Consider the following 18,966-nt stretch of genomic DNA (forward strand, 5'->3'; position numbering starts at 1 on the left):
TCGTTACTAAAGAGTTATATAAGGAAAAAGTATAGAAAACTTCGGTTTGGAATAGATTTACAAAGACCCGTATATATATATATATATATATATATATATATATATATATATATATATATATATATATATATATATATATATATATATATATATATATACATGCATATATATACATACATACATACATACATACATACATACATATATATATATATATATATATATATATATATATATATATATATATATATATATATATATAAATAGATATATATATATATATATATAGATATATATATATACATATATATATATATATATATATATATATATATATATATATATATATATATATATATATATATATATATATATATATACACACACACATATATATATATATATATATATATATATATATATATATATATATATATATATATATATATATATATATATATATATATATATATATATATATATATTCCCTAAAGAAATTTAATGCACTAGCCTAATATATACCAAGTTATACTTTGAGATAAACCATGTTTTAGTCAAAACATGTTTTATCTACTAATATAGTTCACTTTTACCTCACAAATATTTCTCATAACCCCCTTACAAAATTTTCAAATGATAACTTTATTATTCTAAAATCTTATTTAAAACTCAGTTCTTTTCAAAATCAAAATTTAAAAGAGAGCATAAGCGTTCTTATAATAAAAAAAAAAAATTATTTTAATTTCTTTCTTTTAAAATTAGTGCTTAAAATAATTAAACTAAAAAAAATCATCAATACTCATTTTTTTTTCTTTTTATTTATTTCTTATTAAAATAAAAAATATATGTTTTCTTTCAAACGAAAGCTTAAAGAATTTATTTTTACAATTGAAGATTTAACAAAATACTTCTGATACTTTTTAGTAATCTTCCTTTTTACCCTTTATTTAAACATGAATTTATAAAAGTTATATATGTATCATTAACAAATGTAATATACATATATAATAGATATAACGCATCTTGTATTTATAACGGAATATTTTAAGTTTCTTACTTTGCTACTTATTTATTATTTTGTAAATATCTTATAAATTTTAACACGAACATTTCTTATCGGTACTCGACGACAAGATCGTATGGTCTTCTACGAGTCCCCGCGTTCTTTTATTTTTTTTCAATAACAATCATTGTATATATATATTTTTTTATTATTATATATTTATATTTTAGATATTGAAATGAAATGCTTATTTGAAATGTAATAAAAAGAACAAAACAAAAAAAAACAAAAAAACAAAAATGTTCCATAGTTTATTTATAAAACCTTATAATACATTTTACCATTTGTAATATATTGCAGAACAATATTGCATTTTACTTGCTAATTTTTAACTTGTAATTTTCTAACATTTTAATTTTTAGCTTGTAACATAAACTGAGGGCGACAATGTTAACGGGGCTCGGCGATAATACACGATATACATTATATGTTTTTTTTTTTGCTCCGATCATTTATTATATATGTACAATCTTTCTTATTGTAAATTTTATTATACAGCTAACAAAATTAAAAATTACAAGGCTGGAAACTATTTGGAGCTGTTTCAAATTCTTATAAAGATCTACGCCACGATGGGATCCAGAATGTCCTTCAAAATTCATCTTGATGAATTCAAAGATAATACGGAAGTTAGCTCAGAGCAGGGCGAGCGTTTTTGTTAAGATATATTGGCCTTTAAACTTTTTTGGTAATCATAATCGCTTAATGCTTAAGGGGATTGCAATTTCTTGAAAATCGTTTTTAATTAAACAAATTAAATCTTTTAAATTAAGGTAGTAAAAAAAAAAAAAAAAAAAGAAACTTATATGAAAACTCTGTCAATATTTAAAATAGCACATTTAAAACTCAACGCTATTTAAGTTTTTTAAAGTCGTCGTAATTGGTTTGAGATTTAAGAATCATGAAAATGCGATTGGGTACAAAACCTCTGATAATCAAATGGCTTTTAAATGTATCGGCAACATGCCTATTTTTATTTGCAATTGGCTTATTTGACTTAACCAATTGAAACTAGAGGATTTAAATATGCCAAAAAAGATTGAAATATGGCTCAGCTTTAAATTTAAAATAAGCTTTTTTAATGTAAACAAAATAACGCAATCTGTTGCAAGCGAATAGCGAGTTTAATTATACTGAGAGTTTAATTATATAGAAAAAGAACTTTATTATGAGTTTTGTACAGTAAAAAACATGTATAGATTAAAAATTAAAAAATAAAGTAATTTACAGCCATAAACTAACTTTAACAAGTCTATATGACATTTCAAAAACGTCATAAGTGTGTAGGACGTCTTTAAGACGTCCAACAAACGTTTTGTGCCCACTGGATAGTCTTATATTAATTTTATTTTGATTTATAACCATAAACTAACACCACTTGGATTTACATTTTGTATACGTTTTATAAACTGAAAAAGACTTATTGAATGTGAGAATAATCAGTGGCGTGGCCAGTAGGTCGTAGGCCGTAGTAATTTTTCCACCAGGTATTAGTAAAAAAAAAAACTCCTTAAATTTACAAATAGGTCCCCTAAATTTGCTGGACATTTCCCCCCCCCCCCCTCTCACTTGAGGTGTGAGGTAGCCTAATCACGGCTCTGAGGATAATAAATATTTTTGAAAAGGTTTCTTTGATTACCTTTCAAAAAATTTTACAGTTTTTTTCATAAGTTGTAAAAACTAATGTGAGATACACTTTGATGAGTTAACTGAGAACACTTTGATGAGTTAACTGTCTAAGGTTTTAGCTATTTAATTTTTGTTTGAACATCTCAAAGAGTAGCCATCGTAATGAGTTTGATACTGGATTTAGAGATTAAAAAACTGATTGATTTTGATACAATGATAAAAAATAAGCTAAATTTTTTCATAAAAGAACTTTTTTTTATTTCTATTGTTTCTTTATTTTAAACGTAAGCGTTAAAATTTTGAAAACAGCTAACGTAAGCAAAAACTTTTACTAGAACATTAAAACTAAAAATTTCACCCTGTTCAAGTTTTCATTTGCTATATATACTTTTTATTTGCTATATTTACTTTTTAATAAGCAGAATGGTAAAAAATTATTTTTCAAGTTGATAACTACTAACTACTTTTACAAGTTTTAAATCTCATTATAATTAAAAAATATAAATTTATATAGATTATAATTTTGACCAACTTTAATTTCCTTATAGATGGATGCCTACCAAAAAAACCTATAACACTATCAAAAACTTTTAAAAAACGTTAAAACTTTTTAAAAACTAATCTCATAAGTAAATACTCCTTAAGGTAGTTGCTTTTCTAGGTACTGTATAGCTTTTTAAAATGACTAAGCCCTCTACAATGTCATTCGTCAATTTGTTCTACTAAAATCCATAGTTACAGAATGGTAATCACTAAAAATGGATTACTGAATAATAGAATTTTATATAAGAAGGTATTAAAACGCTTTAATAACATTATAATGAGCCTTATATATAAATTACCATAAAGAATAACAATCAAAACTATTTAATATGCACTGACATATGAATTTTGAAAATATGATGACTCATTGTTAAACGAATACCATTTAGTGGTTGAGAGTTTTAAAATTACGCTTTAAAGTTACAACTGAAGTTTTGGTTGAACATTTATCGAAATAATATTCACACAATCAATGCGTGTTTCTGAACATTTTCTTGAAACATGAAGTGTGCTTTGCTAGCAATCATTGTTTTAAACTTGTTAAGCGAAAGTACTGGTAAGTGGTGTAATTTTGTTTTAGATATGTTTTTTTAACATTGTATAGCGTTTAATAGTACTTTGTTGGACCTAAATAATTGCTTTTCAAATAAATATAAACACTTAATTTTAACTCATCAATTACACCCGATTATAAACATCAATTACGCCCAATAACTACATTAATTACACTCAAATAACATATATTTTCGGTTCATTTATTTTCTTAGTTCTTAGATTTCAAATAAGTAATGTAGAATAATAACAACATATATAATAAAAACTACATGTAAAAATGTTATAAATAAAATTAACAATAAAATAGTTTAAAACATGAAAAATAAAATATTGCTCCATTGTTGATTACTAAAAATGTTAATTTTTTTACAACAGCAAAAAAAAAAAAGTAGTTGTGTTTCAAAGAAATCATAAAGTGCATTTATAATATGTATAAATTATTTAAAAGAGGGTCGTCTGATTCACTAGTCATTGTTTGAATTACTATGTGATTCTAAAATACAACTTAACCTGATGATCGATTCATAATGATTAGTGCTTAATTATGAATCGATCTTTTATTTTACTTTTATTTATATCAATTTTGATGAAATAAAACTGAAAGTTACATATTTAATTTTATAACGTGTACATTTTCGCGTTTTACAATCAAATTTATCATATAAGACACAAATATTTCCAACTTTAACATTTTGATGTCATGTTCTTTAACATTTATTTTATTTAATCATTTTTTCGTTTTTATTCTATCATTTTAACTTTAGTTGATATAAATTTAAATATTTAAATAAAAACATCTTTCAAACCGCGCGCACACACACACACACACACACACACACACACACACACACACACACACACACACACACACACACACACACACACACACACACATATATGTAAGCGTGTTCGCGTGTGTTTATATATGTCTGTGCTTGTGTGTGTGTAAATATTACGTAGTAATATATTTATTTTTTTTACGTAACATTACTTTTGAACTTTTACTGAATTTACGTAACCTTAGTTTCGTATCATTACGTAAGTAAAGCTTACATTACATAAATCTAATATAACTCCTATTATATACTTTAACTATTATATATACATAACCATAATACTTATACACACAATATATATATATATATATATATATATATATATATATATATATATATATATATATATATATATATATATATATATACACAGTGTCATGGGTCGGAGGCCCCCCTTCCTCCCTACCTCCACAAAAAAAAAACCTGCCAGAAGACCCTTAAATCTAAAAAATTTTTTTACTAGATATTACTATAAAATAGTAAAAAAACTCCATAAATTTGAAAAAAGGCCCTTAAATTTCCAAATGGGCTTCCTTTTATTGCTGGTCCCAACAATTGCCTAGCCGTGGGGGAGCCTAGCCATGGTTTTTGTCTTTTATATCCCAAATTTCTTTCGACAACTCGGTGTCATTTTTATTTTTAATAGTTTTAAAAGATTTTAGGTGATTTGCATACCAAGATTTACATGGAGTTTCACATAAGCCAAATTATGCTTTTTCTTTGTAGTCTGGTTTACTCGGTGGCTTGATAAACGATGTTCTATATCAAGCACTGATAGTTCATTGAGCAGAAGGATTTGTTGACACAGTTGCATGTTTTTTCCTCATCCGTAATTTGTTTATATAATATTCTGTGTTTGTGCGAATGAACAATTATTTCGATGTTTAGCATACATAAGTAGCTTATTTGATTGTATTTCAATTAAATATTTTGCAAAGTTTATGACCGCCAAAAAGTGCAGATCTACCGAGGCCAAAAAACGAATGCCTATTTTTGCTGCAACATTAATACTGAAAGGTGGGTTATACCAGATTATGTTTCGTTTGTGATTTTTGAATAGGTCCGGTTTTATATTCGAATGAGAAGCAAATTTGCAAACATTATCTGATTTAACTAATGCTTCTTGATAAGGAGGAATGGATTGTTAAAAAATACTTTGACTTGAAGAGTTGATTGACAATATTAGTTCAATAGTTTGAGGAAGACTTTTTACTAGGAGGGGGGTTAGATTCAGCATGTATAACTGATGATTAACAATTGTGAATTTGCAGCTGATGGCTATAAGGAGATCATTATTCTTAAAAGCTTATATAGAAAAAAATACTCAAATTGAAAAAAAAAAATTTTTAATATACCATTTAATTCAAAATTCATCATTCTTTCAGAAAAATATGTACATTTTCCATAAAATATTTACTAGTATTACCTTACTTAAAGCGAGTACACGAAATAAATGTGAAAGTAGAAAAACAACTAAAAAAAAGTACCCCTCAATTTTTATTTCGAACCAAGTAATAATTTTAATCAAATAATATAAGAAGATTAAACATTAAAAAAAAAATTAATTATTCCTGTCGGAATCTAATTTCGAGCTTTTGCTTTAGTGGTACCCATAAGCTTGCGCACAGAGTAATAATCAAAACTATTTGGTGCATTTTTAAATGATATTTTAATATCATTTAAAAATGCACCAAATAGTTTTGATTATTACTCTGTTGAAAAGTACTGGGCTATTATTAAAAAAAAAATGAAAAAAACTTTTTTGTTTTTTTCATTTTTCTTTTAATAATAGCCCAGTACTTTTCAATAACTCTCAATTCTGGGCAGTTTGGAGGATTTTCTGTTTTAGGCACAAATTTCACATTATTCTTTTTATACCATTCCATAGCTAGTTTACAATAATGAACTGAAGCTAAATCAGGCGAGAACACAGATCTGTTATTGTGTGATTTAATGAGAGGTAAAAGGCGTTTTTGTAAACATTCTTTAACATTTATTTGACCAGAAAGTGTGAGCAGAGAAATATAAGGTGCTGATTTTTTTGCCACAACTGCAAATATTTTGTGTATTTAAATTTTTTATCTGCTTTTCCTCTATATTTTGCAATGTAATAAACAGCACCATGAATTTGTTGATGATCGTACTTAATATAAGTTTCCTCGTCTTTAACAATACAGAAGTTTTAAAAAATAAAATTGTCATACAACTTTCTGCCGCGGATTCTTGCACTTTTTTGTTGAGTTTCAAAACGGTTGGGCACTTTTTGTGCTTTGAAAGAATGAAAACCATGTTTGTTTTTAACTTTTGCAACAAAACTATGAGAAAATCCATATATTTTTGCGCGTTCCTTTAGTGAATGGCTTGGGTTATTCTTAAAACTGTTCACCGGTTTTCTAACTAGTTTTATATCTTTAAAACCTTCCTTTTTTCCACCACCAGATTTGCGTTTGATCGATGTTTGAGAAAAACGTTGAATAACACAACTAACGATGTATTGATGTATTTGCATCGATTTTGCTATCGAATTGTAGCTACTATTAGGATTTTTTAAATATTTGTGCATAATTTTTTCTCTTTTTTTTTCAGAGGTATTAAAATGATCAACTAAGAATAGTTTTATAAAATTTTACAACACAACACTGTTTTTTTTTTTTTTAAATATTGTGCCCTGTTTTTGATATTTTAATTATTTTTTCATTCTTTTAGTAGAAATGAATGATAATAATGTAACGAAGCTCTAAACAAAAAATTATTGAGTTAAAACCAAAATTAATCAAGAAACATTTTGAATTTTTCAAATTTGCTTTTTTTACCTCTGATTTTGTTGAAAGTTGCTTTTAGTATAATTTATTTACAGTTTTTTTTAATGAAACTTGAGTTTCATATATCATCAAAAATACAATAAAATATTTATAAACCGTTGCTATTCTTCTATTAATTTTTTTTCTTCTTTTTTTTTTATGAGCCACATTAAACACTGCTAGACCATCTTCTCTGTACAATCGTCATTTGTCTTTGTTCTAAGACTGCGACTATTGAAATAAAATAAATATTTCAACTAACTCACAAAAATCTGCGCTATCAAAGACTCTCACGGAGACATCAAATAACGGATTGTCCATAAATTACGTAAGCAAAATTAAACTTATAGACTAAAGTCAAAGGATTAAAGGTTTTCCCTCGCAGAGTCTTTAATTGAACCAAGTAACTTTTCCAGAGTCTTTAATTGAACAGTCTTTAATTGAACCAAGAACTTTTCCAGTCCTGCGAAAACCGCCGCGCAAAAGAGCAAAATGATCTCTTATATTTTTAAAATAAGTTTTGCATTGCGTATTTAATGGACGATCCCTAAAAGAATCAAATTCAAGTAGCCGTGGCGAATTGGAAAGAGTTCTGGCTCAGAAAAGATTCCACGCTGGCTTTAGCCCATTAAGCGGCATTTGTAAAGAAGGAGGCGTGAACTTCTTAGTAAAATGCTTTTCCGCGGTGCTCTGTGATAAGACCGTAAGGACTTCTCGAAGCTTCTTAACACCCTCAAAAAAAAAAAAAAGTTCCGTGAAAGGGATCGACCATAAATTACGAAACGTTAAATTTATTTAAAAAATAGAAAAAAATATTTTGCTCTTTTTTTGCATATTCGCTTTTATTGTCCCAAAAACGTCAAGTATATAAAATTAACCAAAAATATTAATAAAAGTAGAACGGATAATATTAAGATAAAATTTATTCTACTCTTCGGTTTTCCTCGCTTATCTACTTTTTCTTCTCTATATCTACTCATATACCTGTCTTTTTCATCTTTATCAGTTGCCTTCTTCTAGTTTCAGTGCTAAAAAACTAGTTACTGCCAATAGTATTAAAAGTAATCATGATGAACAAATTGATAATTATTTTGTTTTGATGATTTTTTTAAAATAAAAATTTCGATTTCTAAAACGAATCATTGTTGTTAATATTTTCTTTTGATTGAAAATAAAGTAAGTTACCAAATGGATTTTTCTCATTCACTCAAAATTTTTCTCATCTTATATAAATTGTCAAAAGAATTGAAAAATAAGGTATAGAGCAAGCTGTTACTAAGCTTCTAACTAGTAAAGATACCAATAAACAATCAAAAAAACATTTTTGCATTGATGGTTTTTGGCAAACACGTAGACACACATTATTAAATTGGTAATATATATAGCATTGATGTAGAAGTCCATTCAAAATGTTACAAAGAATGAGAATTGTGAAAAATGCAAAAAAATCAAACAAAATCTAACTCCTGGACAGTAGGACATGGTTGTGCCATCAATTATCATAAATCTTTTAAAATGATGGAGTCAATGAAGTTGTAGACTAGTGTTTCCAGTAAAAGAAATTTGACAGAGAAGCTTATAAATTCAATGCAACTCACATTTATAAAACCAAATTTATGAAGTTCAAATTTTATTGTAAAGTTAGCATCTGCTACATTATATATAAATAAAATATACAAATGTAGTGTGTAATATATATATATATATATATATATATATATATATATATATATATATATATATATATATATATATATATATATATATATATATATATTTATATATATATATATTTATATATATATATATATATTTATATATATATATATATATATATTTATATATATATATATATTTATATATATATATATTTATATATATATATATATATATATATATATATTTGTATATATAGTTACCAAATAAACTGGATCTTCAAATATTTATAGCAAAAAACCGTTTTAGTACTTTATACCATTTATTTACAAGAAAATGTTTTTATTCAAAAAACAACATTTTTAACATAAAAGAATAAATAAGTCACAGTATAAAACATGTTTTAGTACTTTGTATGGACTTCTCAAACTTTTAAATCAGCCTCTGTTTTTTGTGGTATTGAGGCAATAAGAGGCTTACAATATTCAGTTTTTTTTTAATGGCACCACACTTTCATTATGGCTTTTGTTAGATCTATTAGTAAAGTTGGATTCTGTTTAGAAAACTCTGCTTTAATTTTTATCCAACAGTTTTTGATAGGGTTTTAATTGTGTGAGTTATATAGCCATGGGTTTAGATGCATTTTATTTCCAAATTATTTACGTTATAATCAAAAGTATAAATCATCATGACTGCTCTCGGTGATTGCATCCCAAATCATATTTGCTGGTCATAGCTTTACAGAAGGTGAAACTTATTGAGGATTTAAAGGACAAGTTTGGTTGCCAGCAAATATTAACTGTTTAACATGTGCTTTGTTTGAATATGCCAAGTTCAATCTTTGTGTTCTATGCAAAATTTGAAATAAATCATGAATATTTTCTTTATAAAGATGTGGCTTTAATGCAGCACACTGCAGGCCTTGTTACGAGATTTCGCTGCGTAGCGAAAACGCGTAACGCATTTCTAAGTTACTCAACTCAGCAAATATATTTTGCATCGTTAGAAGTTATATTGCGTCACTAGCGTCTTTTCAAGTACCGCATAAAAGTTATTTTATTAACGCATAAAAGTTATTTTATTAACGCGTTAAAAATCATACAAACAGTTTTTTTTTTCTCAATATAACAAAAGTTACAAACAAAATCTAAGTTCTTATTAAAAAAATCATTTTTATTATTTTTTTCAAATATGAACTAAATTTTATTTTGAAAAAAATAATTTTTTAATGAAACGTAAAATGTTTGTTTATTTTCTTATGATTTTACATTTGGTTTTTGGTTATTTTATTAACTGTTAATAAATTTTTTCTTATTTAATTTGTGAACTCATTTTAATAATGTTTTTAAACAAGAAAGAGTTTGTTGTTGTTTATCAGTTACCGATAACATATTCGTGATCATAATTTATTTTCATAAATTAAACGAACGTCATTAAAACTTTACGTTATTGAATTAGCAATAAACAAAATATCTTATTAATAAAATATTTACATCAAAATAAATCGTGCATTTTTTAAACTATTATGACTAAAAATAAATTTTATATTTAAAAGGAATTTATATATTTAATTCCTTAAGAAAAAACTTAAAACACTTAATTTTTTCCAACTAATTTTTAACAACAACAAAAAAAATTATGAAACAAGCTGTTTCTTTAACAAAAAATCTATTAGTTTACATTTGCGGTTAAAATACTTACGACTTTATTTCTTCTTAATAAACGTCACGACAATCAAAAGATAATTTAAATATAAAAAAGTTTTTGCGTAGCGCAAAAGTGCTGAACGCGTAGGCAAATCGCCTTTTCGCAAGCAAAATGAGCTGCGTAACGTTTCTTAACAAGGCCTGTCACTGCAATATGCAGGTGCTGTTTTAATGATGAACCAAATAAATATAAAATTATTAATATCTTTCCATTTCCATATTTTGACAGCATGGTGTCTTTTGAATACTTTTTATTTTTAAAGGATTGCTTAAGATTGGCAAAACTTTTTTCCATTAATTAATTTAAGTAATTATAAAAATCATATGTTAAAGAAAATTTTTGGGGTTTATTGCTATATAATAATTTGATATTATATAGTAATTTAATATCCGATTTAATATGATTTTACTTTACCTTTACTCTATTTAACTTTTTTACATTTACTATTTTTATTTTTAGGTTTCAGTTTCAACAGGAGTAGTATTGATCTTTATATATATGAAAATGCTACTATTAACTTCACAGTGGGACAAATAACATTCCAAAATGATTCAAGTTATTATCCAGTTTTCCAAATTGTTGAAGACGATGGGTCATTTTTTCTTTTTGTTAATACAAACATTATAAGTATTGTTGTCAATAAACCTTTAGATGCAGATTCTGGTAATCCTCAACATGTGTTTATGATACAAGAGAAAATTTCAGAAAAAGGAATAAATGTTGTCATCAATATTTTAAATGTTAATGACAATGCACCTACATTTCCACAAAATCGTATATATTTTATTATTAATGAACCAATGTTTAATGGACAACAGGTTGGTCAAATCCGTGCAACTGACTTGGACAATGATGTCATAACTTATTCTTTTAATGCTAGTGCATCTCCTGCTGATACTTCAAAGTTTTTTATTAATCGCAATACAGGGATTATAACTCCTAAAAGTATTCCATCTGACTCTTCTATTGATGCAGAAAAATCACAATTTCATGTACTTCAAGTCTTAGCAACTGATCAGGATCAATTGACAGGATCAATTTGGGTAAATATTATTGTGTTTGATCTTAACGATAACACTAACAAGTTTTTACAAACTCAATATTCATTCACAGTAGACGAAAATGCTGAAATTGGTACTGAAGTAGGAAAAGTTAGTTCTATAGATAATGACATTACCTCTAAAAATTCAGATATCACATATTATATTCTTTCTGGTATTTATAATGACATTTTCACTATAGATCCTAACACAGGAATGATCACTGTTAATGGAAAAATTGATTTTGAAATTCAAAAGCAATATGGTTTACCTGTTTGTGCAACAGATAAACAAACTTTATTTGCAGATGCTCGTGCTAATTGCACTTTTGTCCAAATTAATGTCATGAATTTAAATGACAATCTTCCAACTATATCACCAGTTAATTATTTTTTGACTTTATCAGAAAAACAAGTGACTTATTTTGCATATCAATTTCTTGGTGTTGATGCTGATGGTTCAAAACCAACGTTTGAGTTTAACACATCGCTAACATCTTCTGTTGTAATGAAGCTTTTTAATTTGAATGCAGCTACCGGACTTTTGACGCTAAATGGAAAAAAGTATGACTACGATGATCCAGATAAAGTGAATCTTCCTTATTTTGTTTATGTAGTCGTTAGAGATTCTGAAGCACCATTTAAATATGGTGGTTCTTCTAGATTAATTATAGGTGTTAAAGATACAAATGATAATTCACCTATATTTGACAACTCAAGTTATCTATTTACAGTGAATGAGAACTCTGTGATTGGTACTGTTATTGGTAATGTTAATTCAACAGACTTAGATAAGACAGCATTACCACGACTCTATTTTGAATTGAACAATAGATATGCAGACACTATTAAGGTTGATCAAGTCACAGGTACATTAACAGTTGTTGGAGTACTTGATTATGAAAGTCTTGCTTTTTATTACTTAACTATATGTGCAACTGATCAAGCACTTGATGTTACTCAGACTTTTCCTGCAAATGAACAACGCGTAGGGTGCACTTTTGTAACCATTGTTATAAATGACTTGAATGACAATTTGCCTTACTTTGAAAATTTATTGCTAAGAATTGACATTTCAGAAAAATCTCCTACAGGGCTAAAGATATTTACATTTTTTCCAAAAGACAAAGATAGTAATTCAGTGAACACACTGCAGTGCATACTAAATAACACTTACACTGACTCTAGAAGGTTTAATTTAGATCAAAATACTTGCGTACTGACTGTTTCTGCAGTTGGTCTAATTGATTATGAGGAAAAAAAACAGTTTGATTTATATGTGAATCCATATGATGGCACAAGTTTTGGAACTGAAACTCATCTCATTATTTATTTGATTGATGTGAATGATAACTCTCCACAGTTTTTATCCTCTGTCTACTTTTTTAAAATTGATGAAAATTCAGCATTTAACACCACATTAGGAAATGTTAATGCCACTGATAATGATGTTACTGCATCAAATAATCAAGTAAATTATTTCATTTTAAATAATCAGTCTCCTTTTGAAATATTGAGTTCAGGGACCATCTATGTTAAGAGCCTAGTTGACTATGAAACTACTGCATACTATAATCTCTCTGTGTGTGCTTCAGATAATGCCATTGATTATAAACAACTTAACTCATCAGCTGAGTCAAGAATTGGTTGTACTATAGTAAATATAGAAGTTAATAATTTGAATGACAATAAACCAGTTTTTACTCAAAAAGTATTCTCTGTAAATATAGAAGAAAAGATTTTAATTGGAACTTCAATTTTGAAGATAACAGCATTTGATGCTGATGGAGTTTCTCCAAAGTTTATTTATAATTACACAGCAATGTCAAATACTACTTTAAGTAAATTTAGTTTGACTGGAAATGGTGATATAATCGTAGCAGGAATTATTGATTATGAAGAAGGTATTCAAACTTTTGTTTTAGTGGTACTTTTAATTGATGGTGCTGATGGTCAGGTGTCAGCCTCAACAAATGTGAATATATACTTGTCAAATGTAAATGATAACTCTCCAGTTTTTACTAATGTTTACCACTTCAGTGTAAAAGAGGATGCTCCACCTGGAACACCAGTTGGCACTGTTTTAGCTACAGACCCTGATATTTTTAATTTAACATATTTTATTATGAATACACCAAGTTTATTTGAGTTGGATAGTGTAACAGGAACTATTACAGTATCAAAAGGGGCAACAATTTCATATAAAGCACTAGAGTACTTACTGACTGTATGTGCCACTGATAATTATGTAGACCCACAAGAGTTGAGTCCGTTAAATGAAAAACGTACTACATGTACTGTTGTCACCATCACAATTGAATCAGAAACATTGCCCAAGTTTGTTGGGGGAAATGTTAGCATCCAAGTTTTAAGTTCAACTTCAGTCAACAAAATGATCTTTCAGTTTTTTGTTAATAATCGTTATGGCTCGACTGTAATTTTTGCTTTCAATGCATCCAAAACTAGTCAAGAAGCTATGAGTCTTTTTGGAATAGATGCTAAAAATGGAATTATATTTGTCAGCAATAATTTAAATATAGCAACTCAAAAAACTTATGTAATTTATGTTGTTGCACAAGACAATAATACATTGGTGACAGATGATGAAGCAATGTTAACTATAAGTATTGTTGACAATAATAACAATTTTCCTCTATTCAGCGTTGTGCCATATGTTTTTCAATTCAATAATAATGAAAGTGTTGGTTATTTTGTAGGAAGTGTTTTTCCACCAAATGTAAATTCTACTATTTTAGTTTTCAATATTCTCCAAAGTCAATATAGCTCTTTTTTTGCAATTGACAGTTTTGGTAAAATAACATTAGCAAAAACATTCACTTATGGATTAGGGGTGAAATCATTTACAATTGCTGTTTGTGCTAAAGATTCTGCAGGTAGTTTATTATTTTCCTCATTATTATAATTTTTTTTTTAATTTTTACATTTAATATAGTTTTTTAATGTAATATTTTAACTTCTAACCTTTTTTTTTTTTGACATAATAAGGGCAACCAAGTTCAGTTCTTGAGGCTTTTTATCTAGAAAAAAGCGCTATATATACTTACATATATGTGTAATAAATTCAAATTTAACTGTGAATAAAACATCAATGGTAAGTTCATATTGAAACAGCTATCTGTGGGCTTAGGTACAAAATTGACTGAGGGTTTGGTCAGTATCTACATATAAAGGGCGTTTATTACAGAGTTTTTTTTTTTTTTTTAGTTTTCATAATTTTTTTTTTCTTTTTCTAAAAAAGTGTTTGAAATAATTTAGTAGTATGTATTAGTATTGTGCTGACTATGATACATTTACAATTGCAGAAATCCGCAATTGTAAAAGTCAATGTATATCAATGTATGTCGATGATAATTTACTTTAATTTATTTATAGCTGATTACAAGAAGGATTGCACAGCTGTTGACATCACTGTTCAAAATGTTATGGACAGATTTCCAACACCAGTTTTTGCTTTTGCCTCAGGTATAATATCATTATATGAAATGCTTGCTGTTGGAACACCTATTTTTCAATTAGCTGCAAGTTATTCAAATGGGATTGTAGGGTATATGTTAAATAATTATCTTGATACCTTTCAAGTTGACTCTCAAACAGGAATTGTTATTTTAACAAAAAATCTAAATTCTACAATAGTGCAAAAATATGATCTTTTTTTCACAGCATTTGATGTAAATAATGTCATGGTTAAAACTGATAATTATCAGTTAACAGTTTATGTTTTTAACTCCAGTTCAACTGGTTTTGATAGTTATTTATATCAATTTCAAGTAACAGAAGATTCCACTTATGGAGTGATAGTAGGCACTATTGCCAAATTGACAGTGAATAATCAGCAAGTGTCTTATTTCATTTTAAATAACCAGTTTAGCAATTTGTTTTCCTTAAGCAATAATGGTGGTTATGTACAGATAGTTGTGGTTGGGTCCATTGACCGAGAAGTTTTAGATAAATATGTGCTTACTGTTTGTGTCACTGATAAAGGAAGTTTGCAAGGTTGCGCTCAAGTTTATATTAGTGTAAATGATATCAATGACAATCCTCCAATTTTTTCCTCCCCATTATATAGACTTACAATTTCAGAGAAAGTACCAATAGGATTTGTTTTTAAAAAGTTCAGTGCTACGGATAAAGATATAGGTATTAATGGTATGGTATCTTATTTTATTGACAACAGCACTAACGTATATTCTGATACATTTTATCTTAATAGTACAAACGGAGAGTTGCAACTTTCAGGGAAATTTGACTATGAAAATGAACCTTTTTCAAGTTACAATTTAAAAATAAATGCATTTGATTCTGGCTCACCTCAACTAAGTACTTCCTGTGGTATTGTGATTTCTTTAAGGGATGTAAATGATAATTCACCTGCTTTTACAAATGAAGCTATTTCAATCACTATCAATGAAAGTTTTCCAATAAATTCTGTGGTATTGACAGTTCATGCTGAAGATAAAGATAAAACCTTAGCCAACCGTCAAATAATATATTCAATGCCTGGTGACGATGACGGTTATTTTAGCATTAACTCCTCAACTGGTGATATAATTCTTAAAAGTATGTATGTTTTATTAGTTGTAATATATTTATGCTATTTAACAATATTTGTAGTACAATATATAGAATTTATGGTATTTAAAGTAACTATGATATTTTAAGTATTTAGTTTAACTTATGCAACATGTTTTATATGCTTAACATTGTTTGTTTATTTTACATTGGTTGATTTTTTTGACGTTGGTATTAACAAATGTTTTTAGAAAGCCTTGATGTTGATTTATCAAATAATATATACTACCTAACTGTTGTGGCTAATGATCAAGCTGTTGATAACACACAATATAATCCCATTGCTGAATCTAGAATTGGAGTTGAAGTTGTAACTATTTATGTTAATGATACCAACGATAATTCTCCAATATTTACAATAGACCGTTACATAATATATGTTCCAGAAGATGTTCCTGTTGGTAGTGTTTTATTTCAGTTTATTGCTAGTGATGCTGACAAGTCTTCAATATTTAACACACTTCAATACATTGCTATTGAAATCAATTCAGAATTTTTAATACTAAACCAAACTAGCGGGATGTTAACAGTTAAAAAAAAGTTTAACAATCAACAAGTTTTCACTGTTGTTGCTAAAGCTCGCGACAGTGGTATGCTTGAATCTAATAATGCAACATTGGTTGTTTATGTTGATAATGTAATCGGAAACACACCTCGCTTTAACCAAACATCCTACTATGTAAATGTATTTGAGAATACAATAATTGGGACCAAGATTTTCACTATAACTGCAACTGATGCATACGGTTCAAGTCTAAACAATAATGTTTTATATTCAATAGTTGACCCAGAAAGTTCTGGTATTTTTGATATAAATAGTTTTGGTGAGATAACAATCAAACAGCCTTTAGATAGAGAGAAAAGAGAAAGGTTTGTCTGTTTTCAATTCTTATAAAAATATACAATAAATATATAATATAAACATATATATATATATATATATATATATATATATATATATATATATATATATATACATATATATATATATATATATATATATATATAAACATACATATAAAATATAATAAATATTAGCATACTAAATAAGATCTAGCAGTACTAAATGTTTATTTTATTGTGACAAAAATACTAAAAAAAGATATTTTTATTAGTATTTTTTATTTATTTACATTTAAAAAAAATTTACTTATTAAGTAAAAGAAAATGTTTTCTAACAGGTATGTAATTAATTTCTAACAGGCATGTAATTAATTTTTTGATTGAGTTATTCTTTTTTAATTAAATATTCTCTCTAAATATTTCAAATTAACTATAAGATCTTTATAAGGAATAAAAAAGTTCTAAAATAATTTTATAGTGTTTAAAAATAACCATGATCACATTTTACCTATACTAAAATAAAACTAATAATAACTAAAAAATAAACTAAAAAATCAGTTGTAAAAAGTTCCTTTATCTGAAAATCTAAACTTTTTCCCTAAAAAAAAATAATTTTTTTTGAATAGTTTTGGTTTTTAATTTTTTCAAAATTACCAGAATAAATTTTTAATTTTTTGACTTTTCTTTCAAAAAGTTTTTTAAATTTCAAATTGAATAAATTTGTAAGTAAATATAATTTTAATCAGAAAACTTTTTTGTTCAAGATTTAACTTAAGAGGATCTTAGAAAGATAGGGTTAAAAGGAGGAGGGGATAATTTACCAAGATAAATCCATTAACGAAATTTGTAAGTAAATATAATATAGAAAGTAAATAGTAAATGATAAAAAATATATATATATAATTTACATTTATTGAATTAAAATCTAACTTTTAAAATAAGTATATATAAAAATAATAAAATATATTTATATAAAATAAGTAAAAATATACAGTTATGGCCAAAAAATCTGACCTCCAAATTGCAAAAATACGTTTTTATACTGTATTGTGCATTTATTAATAGAAAAAGTTTTAATTCAAAAAACAACACAAAAGTCACACATAACATACATATAAAATACATATAACACACTTTTAAACTTTGTTTTTTTTTTGATCTTTTAAAACTTTTATTCCTTTAATTGAGACTTCGGGCTTTATTTTATGATAACATGTTTTTTTGTAAAATGTTTCTCAGATCTGCTTGTGAGATTGGATTCTATTTTGAAACTTCTGCTTTCAATTTTACTAAAAGTTTTTGGGTTCTTGCCCCATGATTACAAATGTTTTTTGAGAAAAGTGTGGCTTTGATGCTGTACAGCTGAAGATTAAAATCTTTGGCAAGGTGTCTTTGAACTATGCAGGGAGTAACATTCGCAATAGGAGACTTAAATTAAGTAAGAATTTGTGAGCTTGAAATCTTTATTTCTTTCACAGCCAAATGGGGCATCATGTTGTCAGTTTTTGAAGTGCTATATTTTAGTCTTCCGTACAATTTTCTCGGATTGATGCCATCTGTTGACACAATGAAAAGATATTATAAACTTGTCGGACTTAGTCTTAAGAATCATCAAATGCAATCATTCGTTCAAACTTGCCATCTTCCATTAAATGTTCCGCTTGTTTAGAATACTCTAAGATCATATTGAATTACATCTGATTC

The 18,966-nt window shown here is 26.6% G+C and overlaps 1 protein-coding gene across 2 annotated transcripts in view; it reads left to right on the plus strand.

Annotated features, from left to right (window-relative positions):
• The first annotated feature begins 3,506 nt into the window (after nucleotides 1-3,506).
• The window catches only part of LOC100202892 (uncharacterized), a 48,052-nt gene continuing 32,592 nt past the window's right edge, over nucleotides 3,507-18,966 (plus strand). For both annotated transcript variants that reach the window (XM_065790358.1, XM_065790359.1), the window contains exons 1-4: nucleotides 3,507-3,791; nucleotides 11,250-14,723; nucleotides 15,223-16,407; nucleotides 16,611-17,289. In XM_065790358.1, coding sequence (XP_065646430.1) covers nucleotides 3,737-3,791; nucleotides 11,250-14,723; nucleotides 15,223-16,407; nucleotides 16,611-17,289 — 5,393 coding nt within the window. In that variant the 5' untranslated portion in view covers nucleotides 3,507-3,736. The remainder of the gene's footprint in view (nucleotides 3,792-11,249; nucleotides 14,724-15,222; nucleotides 16,408-16,610; nucleotides 17,290-18,966) is intronic.

Source organism: Hydra vulgaris, chromosome 02 (genome assembly GCF_038396675.1).
Source record: "Hydra vulgaris chromosome 02, alternate assembly HydraT2T_AEP".
In the NCBI taxonomy this organism is placed as follows: domain Eukaryota; kingdom Metazoa; phylum Cnidaria; class Hydrozoa; order Anthoathecata; family Hydridae; genus Hydra; species Hydra vulgaris.